Below are 23,532 nucleotides of genomic sequence, written 5' to 3'. Positions count from 1 at the left end.
AGAAAATGAAACTTGACAAACCCTCACCTTGACATTGTTCTCTCACAGGAAATGGTCTTTACAAGGGCGAGGAATATCACTTTGGGGCTTATCTATTTGGGACACCAAATGTCAGGAAGGGATGCAACTAGGATTATGACTACCAGGTAAGCTGCTGAAGGCATCCAGAATGCTCCTCCTGGTAGGGAATGGTGTCTGGGGTCTGTTATCAACCTGGACCAGAGAGGAGAAAGCAAGGATTTTCTGGAAACTCAGATTCCAAAAAAAAAAAAAGATTTTCACACCTGTTCTTCATGTCATTTCACTGTGATGCATATAAAATACAGAGGCAGAACCCTCATTGTAAGATGAGCGGGGGTTCCTATAGCTAGGAAGACACACAGCTGAGCTGGGCAATGGTGGTAAGGGTAAGTAAGGCTGGGTACTCATCAGAACTGGTGACAGGGCATGTTTAGGGCTGCACCAGAAATGGGAGAGCAGTAACGGTAAAGAGGGAAGGATCCTGCATACGGAGTCAACATTTTGTGTGGGATGAGACATGGTAACGCCCCAGGCTTTTAAAGCTTTCCTAAGCAGGGAGGTCAGATGACACACAGATGCCCATGGTATCCATGCAATAATAAATAGGGTCATACTTGAAACTGTAAATTGTCGTTCACCTGAAATTCATATCTTATGAGTAAGCTGTACTCCTGTGCATGGCTTTAACCTGGCTGACCCATTCCTCTCTGGTCACTGCTTGCAATACCATGGAACAGACACGCTGACGTGATGCTGACAGAAACCCACCAACGGTAATTACCACTGGAGGCCTCTATTGACATAGCTTTCTACGACTGTGCTGGAGTTAAGTATCTGCAACACTTTCCAATTTGGAGGATGGTGCATGATACCATCATTAGCAAAAGCGAATCTCTGTCACTGAGCTCATAACCCAGACCAGCCCGACCCTGAGCTGCACTTCTCCCAGGGCAGCCCTCCTGGACAGAGACGCGCTCTGTTCACACCAGCTTGCCGTTCAGTAGGAGAGTCACTTACTTGTACGGGATGTGTTTGCTGCCATTGACAAGAGCCAGGATGACATTGCCCAAAGCGGACAGCGAGAGGCACAGCCCTGAGCCTCCTTCTCGGTTTTTGCTGAGAGCTTTCACACAGCTGCCCAGATCGATGAGATGCAGGCGGCTGCGACCTCCAGACACTGGCACAGGGGAGAAGGTGAGAGAGAAGAAGAGAGAATGGGTAAGTTCTGGCCAGTACATTTTCTCTTCTTCACGTAGCTCTATTGGGAATCTTGGAGAAAGGAAAAGATTAACATCTGATGATGTAAACAAGTCAACCTGGGGTTTCAGATAGAATCAGTGCTCTTAAATTCTGTCCACCACATACCACACACCCTCTAAAACCCACTGTCACTTATTTTACAAATAAAAGAACAATTCCAGTAGATCAGATGGTTCATTGAAGGAGGGTTAGGTAGGGCTTTCCTCGACTGTCCTCTGGATGACAGAGTTCTGCAACTTTCTCAGTTAAAACCTGAGCAGCTCACGAGTGATTATCTACTCCAGTTTGTTACTGTCAGGTAGCCGACCTAAAGCTCAGCCAGGAATCAGGTTGGTAACCCTAGGAGAGATTTGGAAGGTGTAAGAGCCAGGTGCAAAGGCAGGAAAGACCCGACTATTTGCTGAGTGCCTGCCAATTGCCAGGTGCACAGACATCCATCTCACTCAATTCCCACACAAAATCATCCAAACACTAGCATCCTCTTCTTGTGGATGAGAATATTAAAGCTTGGAAAAGTTAAGGATTTCACCCATGAATTCTGGCTGCCATGAAGTAACAGGGACCAGGCTAAGTGCTGTATCCAAAACAACCAAAAATAAACAGAATGTATAAAATAACTGTTTTTAAGACACTAGACATTAGATGGGGAAAAGGACTCTTGGGGCACAGGAAGCAAACAAGGCAAACATTCTTGGCCTCAGTTAACTGTGCTGAGAGAGTTCCTAAGCTCAGGGAAAAGAGCCCTGGTAAGACCTGGTAGACCCACTGAGCTCAAGAGAGATAGAACCCAACATCTAGGGAAATCAAGGATCGGCCATGTGCAGGACAGAACGATAGAAAGGAAAGGACTGGGGGATTTATAGACAGTCTCTGGAAGATTCAGCTGAATGCTCATCAGCAGATGCTCATGAGAAACTGCTAATGAAGCCAAGAGGTACCTGTTCCCAATAGTCAGATCAGAAAATCTGAAAGTTCATGTGAAAATATAAATAGACATGAAAAGAAGCAGGTAGATGATACCCCTAATGAAGCAGTATTCAGAACAAACCTACAAAAACATAACTATCAGAATCCACAAAGAAGGAGATGAGAAACAGTTACTGCCATTCCGTGTCAACGTTAAATGCTTAAAGAGAGACATGGCCACCCTGGGCTGTATAACAAGATCTGTCTCAATTAAAATAAAAGTGTTTATAATAACCTCTAAGAGAGTAAAACAAAGATAAAATTGTGTCTGAGAGTTTATGGCAAGTTATACATTAATAAAAGGAAAGGTGAATAAATTTGATAATATATCAATATAAATTTGATAATAAATCAATATAAATCTTCAAAATGAAATAGAGAAAAATAAAAGTACACAAAAAATACACAGAGAGAGAGAGAGAGAGAGAGAGAGAGAGAGAGAGAGAGAGAGACCAACCAATTGGTAGGTATTTAAAAGGGTCACGGAACAACCTTGGCTGTCTAAAATACACACGGTTGGATTTTCAGAGTGTGGCACAGATGCAATGTTTGAATAAATAATGGCCCAAACTTTGCCCAAATGGTGAAAATGACCAAGCCACAAATCTACAAAGCTCAGTCAGTCCCAGGAACAAGAAAAATGAACGACCCGGTGAAGCAAATGATAACCACACTGCTCAGAACAGAAGGAGGGGAGAAGAACAGCCTGAGGAGCGAAGGCATATTCCACACAAGGGAACACAGAGGAGTATGTGTGACGGCCAATTCGTCCTCGGCGATAAGTGATTGGACAGCACAGCACCATGTTTAAAAGCCTAGAAACTGTCACGTGAGCAGCCAACATCCGGAATAAGTATCATTCCAAAGCAAAGGGAAAAGAAATACACTTTTTTCCTTGATGTGGGGCTGGGAAGGCGGCCCATGGGGTAAGAACACTTACTATGCAAACAGGAGGCCTGATGAATTTGAATCCTCAGCAGCCACATAAGAAACCAGAAGCGGCTAGGGAAGCCTGTAAGCCCAGCCCTGCAGGGTGGGATGGGGGTAGAGACAGGCTAAAACCCAGAAGCTTCTCTGATGAGCCAGACTGACTGACACAGTAAGTATCAGGTTCACTGAGAGAGACCCCATCTAGGGGGGCAAGGCAGAGAGCAGCCGAGGAAGATGTGGCACAGTTATACATCTACTCTCCACACCCAGCCCAACATGTTGGCTTCATGTGAGGGACATTCAGGTGGCACCTGGGTATACACATCTGGGTACCTCAACACCTGTAATTAGAACTCAAAGACCACCCATGAGGGCAAGGTATGGACTTGCTGTTGGATAAGAACTTGGGGGAATCATCTTGGGGCCTCTATTTCCATGCCTGCTGCTGGTGGGGAACATTCCAGGAAGCAGAGCATTGCAGCTTCTCCAGCTCGGTCCCACACTTTAGACATGAATGAAGTTCATTTTGCTTATTTCCAACTGTCCCCGGGGCAACCCCTTAAAAGGGAGGCCATATTACTTCTCTTCTATCCTATTGCAGATCATGCAAGATTGGCTCCTGGCAATGATGTGCTGGGGAAACAGTTATTTTTAAAACAAAATGCCATCTGTTTTGCAGCCCAATTATATAGACAGGAGAGGCGTAGGTATTCCTCACACATCTCAGACGAAAGGACAAAGACCGAGACCCATTTGGACTTCCAGACGTAATGGTCCATTTGATGTAATGGAATAAAATGTATAATGTACACATAGTAAAACAGAACAAAAGGTGGCTTAGATTGTGTTGGCGAGCTTTATAAAACACCTGTAATTACCTGCATGACTCAGAAAGAGAGGCACCTCGCACAGTGGAAAAGCTGCTCTCTGCCCTATACCCACTGGCGTTTGGGTGGTCAGAGAATCTGCCTTTCACAAATGGTGCTTAATCTAGAATGGTGCGAAGTCAGCGGGCACGGACTGTTTGATGGTGTTGAATCTACATCACCATAAGTGGCTAGGGAGAGAGGAATTCCGCAATGACTGAGCAGAAGGTGTGGTTATTAATACAGGTAAGAAGCAGGTTCCTTATCAACATCTCAGATTTCTGAGATCAAGGACGCAAGAGTTAAAGGAATGTAGGTGAATCTGTCTTGAGCAACTTCATTTTCTTTAGAGAGTGTCTCATGTATCCCAGGCTGCCCTTGAACTTGCTATATTTCTGAGAATAATTCTGAACTTCTGATGCCTCTGTCTCTGCCTCCTGTGTGCTGAGATAACAGACATATGTCACCATACCCAGTTTATTATGTGCTGCTGGTGATCAAGCTTCAGGCTTCATGCATGCTAGACAAGCACTTTTCCAACTCGGCTATATCCTCAGCTCAAAATTGTTTATGTTTTAAGTCTAGAGTTGGACCAAACCAAGTTACCCACAGGCCTTATTTTCCCCACAGGGAGTAATTCTCCTAATATCACTTAATGCCTACATTATGCATAAATTGGACTAAAATTATAGATGATAAAACCGAGACTGAGATCCACACATGCTGAAAAATAAATCATCCATGTTTCATTGAAAATGAGTGCTGAGTCAGATGGAAACCCAAAGTGAACTCTAAAACATGCATAGCCTTTTACTCATCTTGCATCAACGTGGTTTCCTATTTGGCAGCACTTTGGAATCACCTGGGACCTGAGAAGAACTACCTCTGCCTGCCTCCCACTCCCAGACCTTCTCACTTGATTGGGTTGGGGTGCAGCATGGGCACTGGGTTTCACTTGAAAGTTCTCCAGACAACTGTCATGTGCTGCAAAGTCTGGGGACCACTGTCTGCCTACCTGGTGGGTCAGTCACACTCTCCACCACCCAGTAAGACACTGACTACCACAGCACGCCAAATGTGTGTGGCTGCTTTGGTTAAGCCCTTTTGTTGCAAAGAGACCTGCTGTCCATCTGCCAGAGGTCAGATATTTATGACACTTGCATTTATTACAACTAAAACCTAAATAACACAGAAACCAACAAACTGTAAGGAGTTTTGAACAGTTACACGGAAATTAAATTTAATGCTTTGGGAAGGTATTTTAAAGAAAAGATTCAAGTTAAATTAGACATACATGAGAAATCAGAGTTGAAAACATGAAAAGGAGCCAGGAAAAGGCTAAATCCAGTTGGCAGCAAATGGGTCTTTTAAGTTCTTGAAACTTTGAAGAAATTAAAGTAAAAATGATTAAAATCGGTATGGTTCATGAAAGTTAGAGCTTTAAGTTAAAAACTCTAAGCAAGTCCACACTGTATGCCCCCAAGATCCGTGAATAAATACACATTTTTACATCAATGTGTCTTTTGATGGGATTCCCCTCTTTAGTGGACTTTCTCTGTGAACTGACCGACTTCTGGATGTGTAACATCCCCATGGCATTGGCTGGCACAAGGGTGGTTTGCACACTCTGCTAGATACTTAAAACAGATCGTCCAGAGGTAGAAAACGAATTTTGGCTCCACTTCACAGGCGTCAGTTCATGGTCACCTGGCCCCAACATGAGGCAAGGCTGAACATCATGGCTGTAAGAATGCATGATGGAGGAGACCGCTCACCTCACTGCAGCCCGGAAGCATAAGCAAACAGGAAGAGGCTACGGCCAAGATCTACCCCTGAAAGTTAGGACCCCTAGTGACCTGCTTCTTCCAATGAGGCCCCGCTTTGATCTGTATCATCTCTCAATTGTCTATTCAAATTTTGAATCAATCAAGGCATTAAATCGTTCCTTAGGCCAGCGCCCTCAGGGCCTATCATCTCTGGAATAGCCCTGACACGCACACTCAGAGGTATGCTTTATCCTCTAATAATTCAAAATCCAAGCAAGTTGGTCTTGCTCTCTGAAACTAGCTGTATGTACTAGATGGTAGAGGAAGTCAGGGTTAAAATACAGCACACATTCCATTGCATATAATACACAGATACTGAGTACTGGCATGCAGACGCAGGACCAGCACCATGGAGACCCAAGACGACTATCAGTCTTCTGTTCTCAGGAAGTACATAGCCTCATGGAGCCCAACAAGCATGGGACAAAAAGATGTGAGGCAGAATAGGACAAAAGCTGCTCTGGGGTTCTAAGGAGAAGAAGATTATGTAGAAAGGAGAGTCTAGGAAGCTGTAAGGAGGAGGCTCTTATGGAGGAAGTAGGCCCGAGAACTGTTACTGTTTCTGTCCCTTCCCTCCATCCTGAGGTGAGGTAGCTCTGACATTGATCATGGGAGAGATCAAAAATACAAGCACAGGGCTGGTACTGTCACTTCCTAATCGACTGTGGTGAGGGAGCTGGGAGTCCTGTACTGTGCAGCCATTTTCCTATTCAGGGCTTTGCTGCTAGGGACGGGGGGTGGGGGGAGGGTGGTTGAAAGAAAATGACCCCCCAAAGAGCATGGCATTATTAGGAGATGTGGCCTTGAGGAGGAGGTGTGGTCTTGTTGGAGAAAGCGTGTCACTGTGGGGGCGGGCTTTGAGGTCTTTTTGTTCAAGCTTCCCTCAGTGTGACACTGAGACCACTTCCTGTTGCCTTCTGATCAAAATGTGGCCAGCACCATGTCTCCCTGCACGCCACCATATTCCCTGCTGTGATGAGGATAGACTGAACCTCTGAACTGTAAGTGAGCCATCGCGATTAAATGTTTTCCTTATAAGAGTTGCCATGGTCATGGTGTCTCTTCACAGCCATAGAAACCTAAGACAGGGGCTCACCACCTTTAGAAGCACATCTGTTAACCAGGTGATGGATCTTTAGAGCATGTAACTACATAGCCCTGGGACTGGGTAGGACATGGCTGACTTAGGTCATCACCTTTCTAAAAAGAGTGTTTGACTGCAATCGGAAAACCGAGGTGAAGGAAACTGTCTTGATTATTCTACCAGATGAGTGTAGGCACAGATGCCTGTCCACGTCCATTCATTCATGTATACGCGGACAGCCTCGTCCATCGCCGCTTCCCAGGTGGAAGCAAGGTGAATGAACAGATCAGAAGCCCAGTGTTAGTTGTGGACCCTGGATGTCTGCAAGCTGGTTCACCAAAGAGATACTTGGAAATTACCTATTTTTATTATGTATCTGTATGGTGTGTGTGTTATGAGTACAGGTATGTGCATGCTATGGCATGTGTGGAATCATTTCTCCCTGTCACCATGATTTCTGGGAAGGTAATTCAGGTCATCATGTTTATGTGGTAAGCACGTTTCCCTGCTGAGCCATCTCACCAGCCCGTAAGTGAATGCTCTTAGACCACGCTTATGAAAAGGACAAGGAAAACTGGCTTCACTGGCTTACTGTTGTGGGATATTTAACCATGTAAAGATGCGTTGCATTTGTATATGCTGCAGAATGTTGTTTTAACTATGTGAAGGTGTGTTACATTTGTTTCTGCTGCCTTTGTTAGTGATGTAAAGATGTGTTACATTTGTTTCGCCTTGCCTGCCCAAGGCACCTAATCGGTCTAATAAAAACCTGAATGGCCAATAACTAGACAGGAGAGGGATAGGTGGGGCTGGCAGGCAGAGAGAATAAGTAGGAGGAGAAATTTAGGCAGAAGAGAGAAGAATGAGAGAAGAAAACAAGGGAGAAAGAGAGGGACATGCCCAGGGCCAGAAGCCAGGCAGCCTCTAGCCGGCCAGCCATGGAGACATCAGAAAAGTAAGATATACAGAAAGAAAACAAGGTAAAAAGCCCCCAGGCAAAATGTGGATTAAGAGAAACAGATTAAAATAAGAGCTAAGACAATGCCAAGCATTCATAACTAATAACAAGTCTCCATTTCATGATTTGGGAGCTGGTTGGTGGCCCAAAAGAAAGCCTGCTACAGCTCAACACCTTGAAGGGACACAGTATCATCCATTGTGAGGAGCAGCACTTGCCCATTAGAGGCTCTTCCCAATGCTGAGTTTGCATGGAGCCTGCATGCCTTTCTAGATTTAACAGTGAAGACCAAGGAATGGGGAGAACCAGCTCTGCTAATATTCCAAAAGCCTTGGCAACTGGGGAGCTCTTTTAAGCCCTAAAAGACATCAACAAAGAATGTTCTTTTCTACCTTGACCAGAAGGTTTAAGTTATCTACAGCTCTCTCTCTCTCTCTCTCTCTCTCTCTCTCTCTCTCTCTCTCTCTCTCTCTCTCTGTGTGTGTGTGTGTGTGTGTGTGTGTGTGTGTGTGTGTGTGTGTGTGTGAGCATACAGTGCATAGATGGGTCTAAGACTCTGAGCATATTCACACTATGTATTTAGTTCTTGCAGCAGAGATGCCCCTGAATCCATCATCAGGCTAAGCCTCTCCCAGTTGGTTAACAGCCCTGTTTCCTGCTTCCCCGCAGGGTGACTAATTAATAAACCTTCCCTTAATTGAGTTCTGGCTGCCAAGTCCACAGGGATTATAACTTATATATAAGTAAACAAAATTTCCATTTTAAACAACACTCCAAATCTTCTCATTATGGGTTAGCAGAATAAATCCACTGAAATCCTGCTGGGCCTGAAGGCGGGGTCTGATCCTTTGCCTCTGAGATGCTGGGGTCCTGGTGGGTGGGAGGGGCTTGCCCTTTGCCCTCTGCAGCCTGGACCCTCCCCTTCTCTCTTCTAGTTTGCTGCCATGCTGGACAAGCACCTGAGAGGTTTGGAAGCCAGTGGTGCCTTTTCCTTTTGCCTGAATTTATTATTTAAAAGCAATTTTCATGCACAATTTAAAAATAAAGAGATGACTTGGATGCTAAATATTTAATAAGCGCTTAGGATTTGGTAGGACCAATTTGGGAGCAAGTCTTCTGTTTTAGGGAATGTTCTTTTAAACCATTGTGGAGTCAGAAATTCAAATTTTTACATTTGAAGTACTTCAGTGAAATCTTTCTGTATTTTCATTGTTTGCTACTGCTTCCAGACTCTGAGTTGCAAACAAGACCATGAAATAAAAATTGAAAGACCCAAAGAGACTTGCTGGCTTGGTGTGCAACTTAGGACATTGTGCTGTGCTTGGGGCCTTTGGAAGCCCTGGTCTCAGGACTCAGAGCTGTTGGGAATCCCCTTTGCTGACCATATAAGAACTCACTGAAGGCTATGATGATTATTAGTATTGACAGTTGTTTAAATGACTAAAATAAACAGTGTTCCAAGTCTTACATCCACTCTGCTAAGACATTACCCAGAACAAGCAGCGAGGGCGGGATTTACAGTCAGCTCCCGGGACTGCTGGGCGAAACACAGTTCAGCTGCAGCTTTCTGAGCTCAGGGTCTCTCACTCCACGTCCTAATTCCTGTTTCCGGCCTCAAGAATGCTATGCTAAATGGAAGTGCTTGACATGGTGTGAACTCCCCTTTGAGAATTAATGTCCTTCAAAAGATTCCCATTCAACATGTCCTGCTGTTCCCCAGTCAAACCCTGACAATCGCAGGCTGTCCAAGGAGATCTGGTTTTAGGTTAATGGTACCCTTCCCAAGGGCCATCCAGAGTGATAAGTGACAGCCAGGGTCTCTAGATTACTGGGGAATTCTCCATCTGCTTTCCAGATCTCTACAAGTGGCTTTGGCTAGTGGTACCCCAGTCCCAGACAGGGCTATTTTCATTCATTCCCCATGGTGGGAATGGGAAGCAGGTCTCTAGGGCCAGTCAAAACAAATGAGCAAAGAACAAGGAAGATAAGTGAACAAGCCAGAGAAGCAAATCTCAAGTGTATTGTGTTAAATGAAAGAAGCGAGGTGCAAAGGGACCTATTTGGGCCTCAGGATTGATTAACACACTACTATGGATAAAGGTCAAATATAGACAAAAACAGATCAGTGCTTGCCAGGGACTGGAGGTAGGGGTAAGGACTGAATATAATTGGCAAGGAAAACTTCCCAGGCCACTGATATCACCTTGAATTCTTCTGGTTGCACAGCTGTCCAGAACTCATCTAAAAATATCAAAGGATATAAATTCCACTAGACACAATTACTCAATAAACCTGAATCTAAGACACAGTAACTGGGTTAGATGTGTTCAGAACACTGCTGCATCCTGGCATTCCGGAGGCTGAGGCACTCCGGAAGCTGAGGCAGGAAGATTGTGAGTTCAAGGATACCTAGGCTAAATAGTGAGACATTGTCTCAGAAAACCAAAACAACAATGAAAGCCAACAGGCAAGCCACCAAACCCTAAGGAGCAGGTAGAGTGGGAGAGATCAGGTCCATGGAGGCAGCGAGATGGGAAGAGGATATTCCAGCGAAGAATACCAGGAACCCTGGAGAATGATCTTCAGGAATGTTTTGAACATCTTGGGCAACAAGAACACTTGAGGAGAAACTAGGGTGAGCCTCCCTTTCCATGGGTTGTGTTAATTCCAGATTTACTTTGAAATAGGGCTGTCAGTGGTCTCCTTCTAGTTTTCAAGCCAAGGTTCCTCTCCTGACTCAGGTTTTGTTGATTTCCTAGCATTCACTGTTCTTGAGACAATCTTTCAAGAAGACTAGGGACCAGCTGCTTGGGCTTGGAAAGTCCCACCAAGACATTCTTGAGAGTTGTGGGAGTCCCTGCCTCGCCGGCTCAGCCCTTTGGCTTATGTCTTGTTAGAAAGCCCAGTGAGTCAACAGACTCCTTGGCCCATGAATCAAGATTCCCATACAGAGGTACTCAGTTAAGTGTGGTACCCAACCCTGATGGGCCTGGAATGAACACTGCTGACAGACAAAGATGGATAATTGCTTCAGTCTTAGATTTGACAGAAGAGCCAGGCTGGGATGATGAACCACAGAGCTGGGGTCCTGGCAGTGTGGCTCTCTCACAGAGAAAGTCCTGTGCCTGCATTTATACAACACATTTTTACAGACAGGCAACACAGAGGGAAGCAGCCCACACCTGGCAGTTCTTCCAAAGTCTAATTTATAAACCATTCAAACTATTACTTCCTAGCCGATAGGGTGGACTCAGCATGATGATGGATGCCATATTGGGAGGTGCTCTAGTGGCTTACTATGGGTTTTGGTGGTGTGATGGCTATTCTTGGTTGTCAACTTGACTACATCTGGAATTAACTAAAAATAGATGGCATACCTATGAGGAATCTCTGCTTAATTTGAAGTAAGAAGACCTATTCCTAATTTGGATCTTTGAGGTAGGAAGACAGACCTTTAATGCAGATCTTTAAGCCACATCTAATCTGGGCCAGACCTTCTGCTGCAAGCCTATATAAGGACACGGAAGAAGGAAGTTTCTGCTCTTCGCCTGCTTGCTCTCACCTTGTTAGCAAGTCCATTCCTTCACTGACATTAGAGCCTACTTCTTCAGGATTCCAGCATTAGGTCAGTTGAGAAATCCAGCCTCATGGACTGAGAACTGCTGGATTCTTGGACCTTCCTTCAGAGACAGCCATTATTGGATTAGCTGGACCACTGCGTGTAAGTCATTCTATAAATCCCTTTTCTCTCTCTCTCTCTCTCCATATGTGTATGTGTATACACACACACACACACACACACACACACACACACACACACACACACACATATATATATATATATATATATATATATATATATATAAGTTCTGTTGTTCTAGAGAACCATGATTTCATGATTTAAAAGGTAGTGACCCCTATAGGACTTGTGAACAGAAAGAAAGTATTCAACAGCTATTTTTCTTTTTTAATTCATTCTTTTACACATCTAAGGCAATGCCATTTGTAAATTATTATTGCCAAAGATAAGCTTTTATCTCTGTATAACTCAAAAGTGAACTCAAGCTTAGAATCTACGGTTATCTTGAATTCCAGACCACTGAGCTGCAAGTGGGTGCCATACGCTCTGCTAAGGAAGGGTGCTGCTGCCTTTGGTGAGGGGTGCTAGCTGGCCAGAGCCATGACAGAGCCAGCTAAGATGGACTTACTTCCGCCCTTCCCGCTCTTCTCCATCCGGTACTGGTAGATGTGCAGGGTGAAGAGCATGTGCGAGTTACGGTGGTCGTCCTCATCACAGTCCTGCTGGCTGCTTCGTCGTGAGGCAATGGCAGCATCCAGGAAGAAGGCAGCTTTCTCTGCGGTGGGGGCCCGCAGCTCACTCTGGTTCTGCAGCTGGAGGACAGAAAAAAGAGCTGAGACCTTCAGGCTTCCCTCCTGCCTGGGGAAGCTCAGTGTTTTTAGTTATTTTACAGCTAGCGAGTGGCTGTATGGTGGGGGGGGGGGGTAGTGGTAGCACATGCCTATCTTTATGAACTGACCTCCTAAGCCATTCATCACTAACCTGAGAGATGTGACTAGGTCTTGACCTTAAAGATCGGAGACAGGTGCTGTGAAATGCGATTTTACATCTGACAAGGAAGAGCCCTGTCTAGTGTCCATTTCCGATTTCTCGGTTATTTAACAAAAGCTAATTTCAGGTCACATTTACCGGCATAGTCATGAACAAGAAGTACATTATGCTGGTTAGTGATAATTGTCAACTTGACAGAATCTAGAATCACTTGGGAGTTGGGCCTCTGGGCATGACTGTTGGGGTTATCTCAATCACATCATTGGGGTGGGAAGACCCACACATTGAGGGTGGCACCCTTCCCTGGCTGGGATCCTAGGCTGTTGTGTAAGTGGAGAAACGGAGCTCAAAGGCAGCATGCACTTATTCGCTCTTGCTTCCTGATTGTGAATGTGAGGTGACCAGCTGTTCCAGGCTCCTGCTGCCTTGGTGATGGCCTGTTCCCTTCAACTGAGAGTCATAATAAAGACTTTCTCTGCCAAGTTGCTTTTGATAGGGTATTTTATCATAGCAACAGAACAATGTATAAAAGGCATGTAGAAACACCTAAGTAATTTGAAGGTCCCATCTGTATTTAAGAGACATCTATCAGTTTTTGTTTCAGCGCCTGAATTTATGCTCAAGGCAAACTCACAAGTGATTAGAAATGACGCAGTGGGCACAGTGTCTAAATCTTGTGAGAACCCTGGGTCTGAATCCCAGGACTCCCTTTTGTGGTAGAAACGGAAATCCACTTTTTGGGTTAGCTGAGACAGGTTCTTGTTCCCCTCACACTCCCCATCTTCTCTCCACAGCGATCTGAACGCCGGCATGACAGGTGCATGCCTGATTTAGCTTTGATTTTTTTTCAAGGAACTGATTTGCAACATGTCTTTGGGTTGGTACAAATTATGACAATTTTCTACTCCGACTCTAACCATACCTATAATTTCAAACTGTGAGGAGCAATATTTGGTGCAGGCAGGATTTGCAAGCTAAGACCATCTTTAAAATCCTTGAACTTGGAAGAGATTTTATCGGATGGGTGCTTTTGAACTGACTAGCCGACTTAAACGAAAGAATTACAAACATTTAAAAGAAGAGTTTCAAGAGGCCATTACTTTCTTTGTCCTATTTACCTTCCGCTAAACAGACCTTTACTTAAGAGAACCTTTGTTAGCAGACTCCCAAATGAATCTAAGTTAACACATGTTTGCGTGTCCTGCCAAGCTGGCAGCCAGCATGGTGGCCAGGGTGCTCCTATTTCCGTCACGGAGCCTTGCAACAGCATCTGAACGTGTGTTATGCTTCAGAGTAACAGTTCCCTGGATCCTATGGGAACTCGTTAGGAACGCACATTAGGGGGAGGGGGCGATGAGCTTTACCTCAGAGGGAATCAGACACTGTCGAGGACGAGCCCAGCGATCAGTTTCAAGTCCTCCAGGCAACTCTGGTGTACACTACGGAGATTTCTAAAGGAAACTGGAAGGTTCTGAGTACCCCTAGCAGAGGCTGAGCAGGGCCACGCTTGGAGAGATGGGTGTAATACTGGCTCTGGGACATCCTCACCCATAGAAATGATCCAGCTGGTAGGAGGTGGGTACTCATCAAAGAGATACCTTTCTGAATAGGAGGTATCTGGGAAGCCTACTGTAGGAGACGGGCAGAACTGACTTTCTGGATATGAACCAGGGGATCCCTCCAGTCATCCCTATGTAAAACAGCAAAAGGAGGAGACCCTCATAACAGGCCTAACTTCCTGAAAAGGCAAGCAAGAGCTTCTCTTGGCTTCCATGGTTCCAGCAATTATATCACGGTTCTAATTAGAAATCGGTTATTAGTTTTCCCACAGCACTGCTAATCCGGTTGTAAAGCTGTGCCAGAAACAGGGTTTATAGAGCCATAAACAGCTCCAGCAATGGCTGCAGCTATTTGTGCAGAGCAGTAAATATTTCAGTTTGTTGTTAAACAAAAGAAAGATTGTACTTTCCTCCCCCACCCTTTCTCGAAAGGTGTCAAGAAAGTGGATTCGAATTCCCCCACATGCTATGACAATTGTAGCCCCTGCTCATTGTCAATTAGATTCAAGGTACAAATATTTAGGTTGGGCGAGCAGATGGCCCCACAGCTGCAGGCCATAAAGTTCCAGTCCACTTTAAAGTAAACACTCATAAGCCTTTCCCAGTTTCCACGGTGAGGGACTCCAGGGCTGAGATGCCCCATCCTCCAAAGGAGAGATGAATCACCCCTGCCTAGGCCAAGCTCCCAAAGCAGTCACCTGTGTGCCACAGATGGGGTCCTCACAGAGGTACACTCCTGGGGACTGTCCATCCTGTAGGCTGCCCGTGGCCACCTCAGACAGCAGGTCTCGAAGGTTCTCCTCTTTTCCCCACACCTCGACAGCTGAGATCCGGACTGAGAATCGGGCCCCGGTCTTTTCTTTGCGCTCATTGATCAGCTTGAACAGCCAAGAAATGGCGCACGGAATGATGCCCAGGTTCTGCATGGAATCATCCCTTCCAATCATGGTGTAGGATTTCCCTGTGGGAGCCCGGGAAGAAAGAAACACGGTTGGAGAGGCCAGACATCCCTCTTTATAGCCTCAAAACACAGATACTGAGGACACAGAAGGAAGGTATGGGGGACTGGGAAGAAGGGAAAAGACCAGAAAATATAGCAAACATTTCCTTGTACGGGTGAGGAAACAGCTATAAGAACATTTGAGAGGCCAAACAAACAACAAGATGAGATCACTAGGAACCTGGCGGAGAACCTCAACCATCACGGGCTCTCTGCCTCCTGCACTGCTCTACAAGAAGTAGGAAACTGGGGCTTTCCATCACCATTCCAATCCTTTTTATAGCCACCCCACAGATTAAATCCACACACCCGTGCTTTATATCCTTTCTCAAGTTAAATGCCGTGTATTTTTTTTTTTATAGCGCGAGCGAATTCCATTAAAATCAGGACCCCTGCTTTGATCTGTGATCAGGAAGCGAAGAAAGGAGTGGGGGTGTAGCAGGCTCTCTGGTCGTAGGGGGCGGGCCTCCGTGCCCTCTGCAAGGCCTCTAGGATGGACCCTTCTACTGAGGAGCACTTTTTGGAGCTTCCCAAATTGCTAACTCATTCTGCATGTCAGACAAGGCCTAGGGGTGAACAGATGACCATAGATTGGGACAGGGAAGAGGGTGTAGAGGGGATTTAAGCCAATCCTATGCAGGGCTAGCTGGTGGTGCCTTTCCCACGTGCTCAGACAGGGAAGACACCTCACTGAGCTGGATATTGGAGGCAAGGACAGCTTTGCTTCTCCCACGTGGGGTTCTGCTTGGAGATTCCTCCATTAGCTCCACCCACCTAAATCTGCTCCCCAGACATTCCCCGTTCAGGACAGGTGAACCTTCCCTGCTCACCTTCTGGGATTGACTATGATCTAGACCAAGTAGGAACACTTTTGCTTCCCCATGGTTCCCCCTCTTGGACTTGACGCTGCCCTACATGAGGAGGTGAACACGTAGGACACTTGTTTCAAAGTCAGGCGTGGTTAGTGTTTATTATTCAGTGTGGCATCAAAAGGGAACTCGGCCCTTCCTTTCACCGAGGACTCTAGAACCAATTCTAGAACAGGGATGAGGTGACAGGAAACATGAGCAGTACCAGACGTCACGTTTTCACTCACCCAGCTTGGCATGGCCAAAACAGAACACACAGCCGTCTGCCCCGTTCACCACAGACTGGATTACCTCGGCCACTGTTCCGGCACATACTTCAGCCTGGAAGACACAAGACGGGGCAGGCACAGGTGGTAACTGCATCACGTAGCACCGTGAGGCACCTCGATGACACAGAAGTGAGTCTGCCTTCCTGGGGCTTAGAGTTCCAATGTCACCGCATTCCCAGATGCTCCAGCCTCTGCCACAGGGTTCTGAGGGAACTCAGAAACCGTGGGGGACCTTCCACTCTTTGCTAGCCTGTGTGTGAAACACACTGACTATGAAGCTCCCTTCCATTAATGGATAGCACTATCCAGCCTTATATAGATAAAGTAGGTACAGGTTTCAGTGGTAAAATGGGATGGGTTCTAGACCCCATTCCCCTCTGTCACCTATCATTCCTAATTTCAGCCTCCTGGGCAAGGCACTCAACTCTCTATTGACCCTCTGCACACACACGTGTGCGAGTGCACACACACACACACACACATACACACACACACACACACACACACACACACACACACACACACACACCCCACATTTCCAAAATCAGCTAATCACACTAGAGGGGAAAACGTGATTTCTATTTCAGGACAGACACCCCGAGGAACATCTTAGTTCTAACAGAATCGAGAACTTCCAGGCATACCTCTGCTTTCTCTCCATCCTTGCTTTCTCTGCTCACATCCCGCTTTTGAAACCCTCCTTTCCTATCCATACAGCTCACTGTAAACAGCATCAGCTGCCACACGCCAGTGTGTTATTTGGGGCATTCTGTGGCTGAGTGTGCTTCATCTTCAGTGTGATTGCTACGATCTTTACACAGAGACCGGGCTCTGGATCCTTCTTTGCCCCTCTCCATCAACGCGCGCTGACGGTGCATGCCGCAAACTAAAGGTATGCGGTCAGGTTTGCGGACCACCTCAGAGATTCGGAAAAATCTCCAGTTAGCATCTGAGACTTTCGCAGCAGCAGGAGGACCGAATTATTTTCCCTGTCTCGCTGCCTGGCCTTCACTTCTGTCTTGGGGCTGGCGTCAGAGCCCACAGAGGCCCCGAGAGCCGTCAAAAGCTGGGGCTTCGCAGCCATCAGAGCAATGTGCCTCCCAGTGGGAACCTGAAAAGCGGCAGCCTGGGCCATGAATGTAGTTATTCAGCTCCATGGTGCAGCTGCGCAAGGAAGCTAAGTATCTGGAAATCAATTTTTTCTCTCCCAAACTGAAATTGAAAAAAACCGCACTCTCAACCACTGTCCATGGTTCAGGGGCGGTCGCCTCAGCAGCTCTTCAGGGGTCCCCCTCAGCCAAGGGGATGGAGGGATGAGGCTATATGAGGACCATGGGATCTTATAAAATTCCCAGGACTGAGGCAATCGGAGCCAGTACTGCATTAAAGCCAAGACTGAGGCAGTAGAAGCTCTCTGGAATCGGCCAGAGCTGTCTCCGCAAGAGCAGGGAGAGGCTACCGCCTCGGAGCCTGCCTTTGAGTATGAAAGGAGGTGGGGGTTGGGAGGCTGCCAGCCACCTTATTCTATGGCCACACATAATAAACTCGGAGAGGCTTAAGTCACCAAGGAGAATGTGGGCTATGTGTGGAACAAACTGACACTGGAGCCATTAGTACAAGAACGGTTTCCTAGGGTGTGGGGCGGTCCACACACTCCCTTGTAGGGCTTCTGCCTGGCTCTTCATAGAGAAGAGAACGATGAGAGATTTGTCTATGATGGATTGTTAAGGGATGGCAGTGACCGAGAGAAACTCCCTACTGTCCTTCCCTGCAGACCCAGAGAAGCAGAAAGCCTCCCTGAGCCCACAGCTATGGCAGGGGCAGCTCCGCCCAAGGGTCTGAGTCCTCCCCACCTACCCCTAAGCCAGATCCAACTGGGTAGCCATGCTGCCAAGGCTGCTTGAGGGTAACAAGGACAGCTCCGAATGGCAAGAAGGAACAGGACCAGTCTTTTACTCAGTGCCAAGGAGATGATGTTCTTAGAAAGAGGAAGACAGAGGTCACAGACACCTGGGGTCACCACAGTGACAGCCGCTACACAGGCAGGGACCTGAAAGTGGCCCTTGAACCTGGGCCAGTAGAATACAGTGGAAACGATAGTGCCTCAATTCTAAGCCAGCGTATCTAGGCCCTGGACACTGCCATGTCCACAACCTGGGCTAGCCTGCTGGACAGTGTGAGCCAGTACAGATGCAAGAGCAGGTGACCCAGACAAAGCTACTTGGCACGCTTACCCGTTTTGTGCCTTGAGGCTTACGGGGTGCTGAGTCTGTGGGGCTGAGCTGGCTCTAACCAGTGGTGTCAGGTTAACAACCATGATGATATAGTAACAGACAGACAGCGACTATGAAGCACCTGCTGCCGTCACAGCCTCATGAGACACATACATATATTTGGCATATTAGGACCCCGAGACCCGGAGGACTGAGGGACTTGCGCACTGACACACTGCTAGAAAACAGTGGATAAAATAGTGACAGGTCGGAGACCTGCTGTACTGAGCAGTGACTGAGGAGGTGGTGGAGTCTGGGGAGGATGTCTGCTAAGGACAGCAACTAAGGTGACGAGGCTAACTTGTGGTGCCTCAGTTTCCTCACATGTGGTATGAAAAGAATTAAAAATGCCCCCTTTCTACCCAAAAGAATTCAAGGGAAAGTCCATGGCTTAACGTACGTGAAAGTCCTTGGAAACCACAAAATTACAGAGAAATTTATACTATTAGACACCTGAGGGAACCAGAACATTTTGAAGGCTGTGAAAGTGTGGCTTTGAGCATCTTGAGCCTGGGAACCAAGTGAGAAAGGTAAACAAAGACTAGCAATAAAAACAGCTCTTTTTTTTTCCGGAATAAATCTAAAACTCATTAATAGTCCAGGTTTAATTTAGGATGTGCTTTGGAATCCATACAACACCCCCAGATAGCTTTTGAAAAGTTTTACCCCTGTTAATTAAATTATTTGTAGGCCATTCATTAGCCCTGGTGTCGGGTTTAAATTACTGAACCCATTGGGTGGTACAACATAAAAAATGAAACGAACAGAGAAGCTGCAAAACTTAATCACAAAGACCCTTATCTTCCTATGATAAGACTGGAGAACCAATGTTCAGCTTCCCGACGGGTGGTACCTACATGCACTACTGCCTGTTGGTGGAAGACAGGACTTGTGTAAACACCAGCATCCCCTACAATCATATATAACACAGATTAACTGCCTGCAAATGGAAACTACTGGAGCTGTGATCCTCAGGTCGGGGGTAGCCTTAACGATCACACTATGAAGAGTTTTGCATAAATCTTGGGAAGTGCTTGAAGTTTCTCAGAAAGGTATAGGCCCCTGATGCTTATGCAAGCAAAAGAGGGCACCATCTGTCTATAACATGGTTTGTTCACCTATGAATACGTTCACTGATTTTTGGTATTGAGGAGTGAACCGAAGACTTGGCCATGCAGGAACATCTGACTGCTATCACAAGCTCTCCAATTCCACATTCCTCCACTCATCCTGGCTGCAGGATACACACCAACCTCAGTTTCCCTACTGAGCCCTCCATCTCCTCACTCGGACAATAGTTCTGCTTTCCAGTCCCCAGGGGTGTGAGACATTGTCCGACTTTAATGCAGTTTCCTGAAACATTTTGCCTCGTTACATGGCCATCCAAACCCAGGCGGCATGACTTGTCGGATGGATGCTGGGGATTCGAACCCAGACCCTCATGCTTGTGTGGTAAATACTTTATCAACTGAGCCATCTCTTCAGCCCTCCGAAGATATAAATTGTTGAAATCCCAGCACATGTTCTCTGCCCAAGGAAACCACCATACCAGCAACTCAGAAGAACTGGGGTATTCTGGGAAGCTCAGAATGACTTCCAAACATAGTGATATGGATGGAGGAACTTGTCCATCAGAGTATCCCAGAAGACACCCTCCCAGTTCACACTCCATCAATCAACACTGTCTGAGCGTGGAGGGGGCTTTTACCCACCTGAGAGGCATCTTGTGGGAAAACCGCATCAAAGGCAAACATCTTCGGAGGCACCTGGCTGCTTCTTTTCTGGAAGGCATTTTGACCCCCACAGGTCAGGGGGTCGTACAAGGTGATCTGCTTCTTCCGTGGATCCACCTTCAGGAAAGAGCTGGATTCTGAGGTATCTCGAGCAGATGTGGAACAGATACGTAGCATGACTTTCACCTGTTAAAAACCAAAGATGGCAACAACATGGATTAGGGAGCTGGCTTGATGATGGAGTGGTCTTCTGCACTCAATGGTATAAATATTTATGGCAGCAGTGAACTCTCTCATGATACATGATGGTGAAATACACAATGAATCAGCAAGCTAATCCTCACTGGGTCAGGGGAAGGATGGTTTATTTATAATTACCAGGTAGAATATTTTGATATGTCCATTACTTTAAGGCAGAGAAGGCACACTGTGTTCTTTGTCTTCCTATTAATATAAATTAAAAATTAACTGTGCCCTGGTGGCCCAATTACATAGATGAAAAGCTAATCTGGACCGTCAGGCTATAGGGGCTGGTGCAGTTCCCTTGAAGCTCAAAGATCAATAAACCATGCACATAAAAGTTAGCTTCATAATTTACTCCCTAGCTCGGCTCATCAGGGCTCTGGGAGACAAAAATCCACAGTTATTAGTGCCATCATTAAAGCCCCGTGAAACGGCCTGTTTTTAATGGCCAGCATTTGAAATGCGTTCCAAGGGGCAAGTGTGATAAAAGATTGGTTTGCAACATGTTATTTGGGATCCCATTACATGAGCACGGAGAAGCTTCATTTAGGGGGATGAGAGTGTGTGTCCGTAGAAATCAGAAGGCTGTACACACTAACCCACCTTCAGAGTCACAGAAGATAAGCATCTCTAGTACTTATGACCAGTTCAGCTTCACCCCATTGATGAGGACAGTGGCAGTCATGGAAACAGACCACCTGCTTTGTAGCCTTAAGGTGGGCAGAAATCAAGCTGAAGGCTAGCAGCAATCTGGAGGCTACAGTCCTGGGAGATGGATTTGGCTCTGTTCTCAGTTAATATTTTTTTTTTACTATGCTGTTTACTCAGTCCAGCATGTGATGGACACTTTCTTTGAGTAGCTACTATATGCCGAGCACTGTGCTAGGCATGAAGGACACATAATACATAGGGCAGGGCAGATAACTGCAGAGACAAGTGATTTCAGTAATATAATGTGGAAAATTGTGAATGCCTGAGAGGATTATTTTTCAAATATTGTACTCTATCTAACTAGTTGTTTGAACTGAGGAAACTCTCATCATGCTTTGGGGCAAGGCATGGTTATGTTTCTCTCTCTCTCTCTCTCTCTCTCTCTCTCTCTCTCTCTCTCTCTCTCTCTCTCTGTGTGTGTGTGTGTGTGTGTGTGTGTGTGTGTGTGTGTGTGTGCTGTACACACATATGGGGTCCCATGTATGTGAGTCCAAGCATATGTGTACCTATGTGCATGGCCAAAGGTTGATGTTGAGTCGTCTTTGATCACTCTCCACCATATGTATTGATGAAGGGTCTACCATTTGACTGCAGAGCTTGGCAATTAGGCTGGTGTAACTAGACTACTTGCTCCAGGAATTCCCTATCTCTGCCTCTCATATGCTGGGATAACAGGTGGGCTTCCATGCCCACCTAAAATTTACCTGGGTGCTGGGGACTCAAACTCTGGTACTCATGCTTTCGTGGCAAGTTCTTTACTGTTCCAACCATCTCCCAAGCCCCTGGTCGTACACATTTTAATAAAACATTTTAAACATACAGGAATGTTCAGAGAACAATACATATTGTGCACAGTGGAGTGAGGTCATCCTCTTGCCCATCTCAGCCCTGTTCGCTAAGGCCTGGGGACTAAACTTCATTGTACAAAGCTCAACTGTGAATCATTCCAACGGTACCAGGCTCATCAGAGGTCTGGTGCCATACCTTGCCTGCAATTCTTTTTATAATCACTATACTCCAGTGTGGAATGGAGGCCAGGGGTCATGATGAAAGGACATGGCTGGCCTCCTGGGATTAAAATTATGATTCTCCTATGTGAGACCATAAAATACTTACTGCCATTTGGAGGTGAGGGGCTGTGTTATACCAGGCCGGAGCCATCATCTACATGATCTTATTTAGTCCCCCTGGTGACCCAGAGCACGGGCACACTTGTCTAGATTTTCCAGTGGAGGAAATGGATATCATACAATTACATTATAGCTTCATCCTGTTGCTGTAATAAACATTCTGCCTAAAAGCAACTTGGGGGAGGAGGGGGTTTATTTGGCTTACACTTCCTGGTCACAGTCCATCACTGAGGGATGCAAAGGCAGGAAATTGAAGCCAGAACCTTGGAGGAACACTGCTGACTCTCTTCTCTGAATCACTTGTTGGCTCATGCTTAGCTAGCTTTTGTATATAACCCCAGGACAACCTGCCTAGGGATGGTACCACCCATGATGGGCTAGGCCCTTCCGCATCAATTAATAATAAGACAATCCCTCACAGACATGCCCACAGGCCAACCTGATAGAGACACTCAATCGAGACTCTTTATTTGGGTGATTCTAGGCTGAGTCAAGTTGACAGTCAACACTGCTAAGGACACACTTTGGCCCATGTCGCTGTAGCTGTGGGTGGCAAGGCTGGGCCAGACTTCTCTAGGGCCCCGTGTTTTCTACTCTGGCTTCTACCTCCCATGGTCTAGCTTCTTGGAGCCTCACTCTCCCTATTGAGTGCACAGAGGACTCAATTCCTACCCTCCCCACAGCTTGCTCCCTTCCCCTGCCTCCCTCTGGACCTTGGCAGACTATTATTTTCCAAAGACAATGCTGATGATAAAGCTACATAATGCCTTGACCTGGTTTCTGGGTCCCATGTCACACAAGAAGGACCCCCAGGACAGATACTATAAATATGGATAGTTAGTAAGTACAAGATGTGACCAGGATCCTACCAGCACAGCTCCTTCAAGTCCCCCAGCCACTGTGTGCTGGACAATAACCACTATGACTATCCATCTGCCACTGGGGCATGCCCTTGTTCCCCCTCACGCTCTATAGCCTGATTTTAACTCAACTCATGACAGGTTTGTCCCAGTTACACCGCGGTACGCTACAAGCAGGCATCTGCACAGCCACTTCTGATAGGTGACTGGGCCCCCCGGCTTCCTGTGAGCGCCTCTCCCCATCCAGCTGCGAACCACACAAGTCAAGGATGCGGCTGCGACTCCAGGCAGAACTGATGGAGCCTCATGGCCCACCGCTTTTCTATTTTGCAATTTTGCATGCCATTTCTAGGTAACTGGTGGTGCTGAATGTGAAATGTGAGCGAGGCGAGGCAGAAGCCCAC

The 23,532-nt window shown here is 46.4% G+C and overlaps 1 protein-coding gene across 2 annotated transcripts in view; it reads right to left on the bottom strand.

The window, feature by feature from the left end:
• The window catches only part of Kif26b (kinesin family member 26B), a 429,378-nt gene that overhangs the window by 51,471 nt on the left and 354,375 nt on the right, over nucleotides 1-23,532 (bottom strand). For both annotated transcript variants that reach the window (XM_052737777.1, XM_052737778.1), the window contains 5 exons: nucleotides 20,164-20,370; nucleotides 16,137-16,230; nucleotides 14,739-15,001; nucleotides 12,120-12,303; nucleotides 1,039-1,198 (listed from right to left, as the gene is read on the bottom strand). In XM_052737777.1, the coding sequence (XP_052593737.1) occupies nucleotides 1,039-1,198; nucleotides 12,120-12,303; nucleotides 14,739-15,001; nucleotides 16,137-16,230; nucleotides 20,164-20,370 (908 nt within the window). The remainder of the gene's footprint in view (nucleotides 1-1,038; nucleotides 1,199-12,119; nucleotides 12,304-14,738; nucleotides 15,002-16,136; nucleotides 16,231-20,163; nucleotides 20,371-23,532) is intronic.

This window comes from Peromyscus californicus, unplaced genomic scaffold, assembly GCF_007827085.1.
Source record: "Peromyscus californicus insignis strain IS unplaced genomic scaffold, ASM782708v3 Scaffold_14__1_contigs__length_90479793_seg_2, whole genome shotgun sequence".
Taxonomy (NCBI): Eukaryota; Metazoa; Chordata; class Mammalia; order Rodentia; family Cricetidae; genus Peromyscus; species Peromyscus californicus.
Note: the sequence above shows the minus strand (reverse complement) of the source record. Positions and strands in the feature narration are given on the sequence as shown.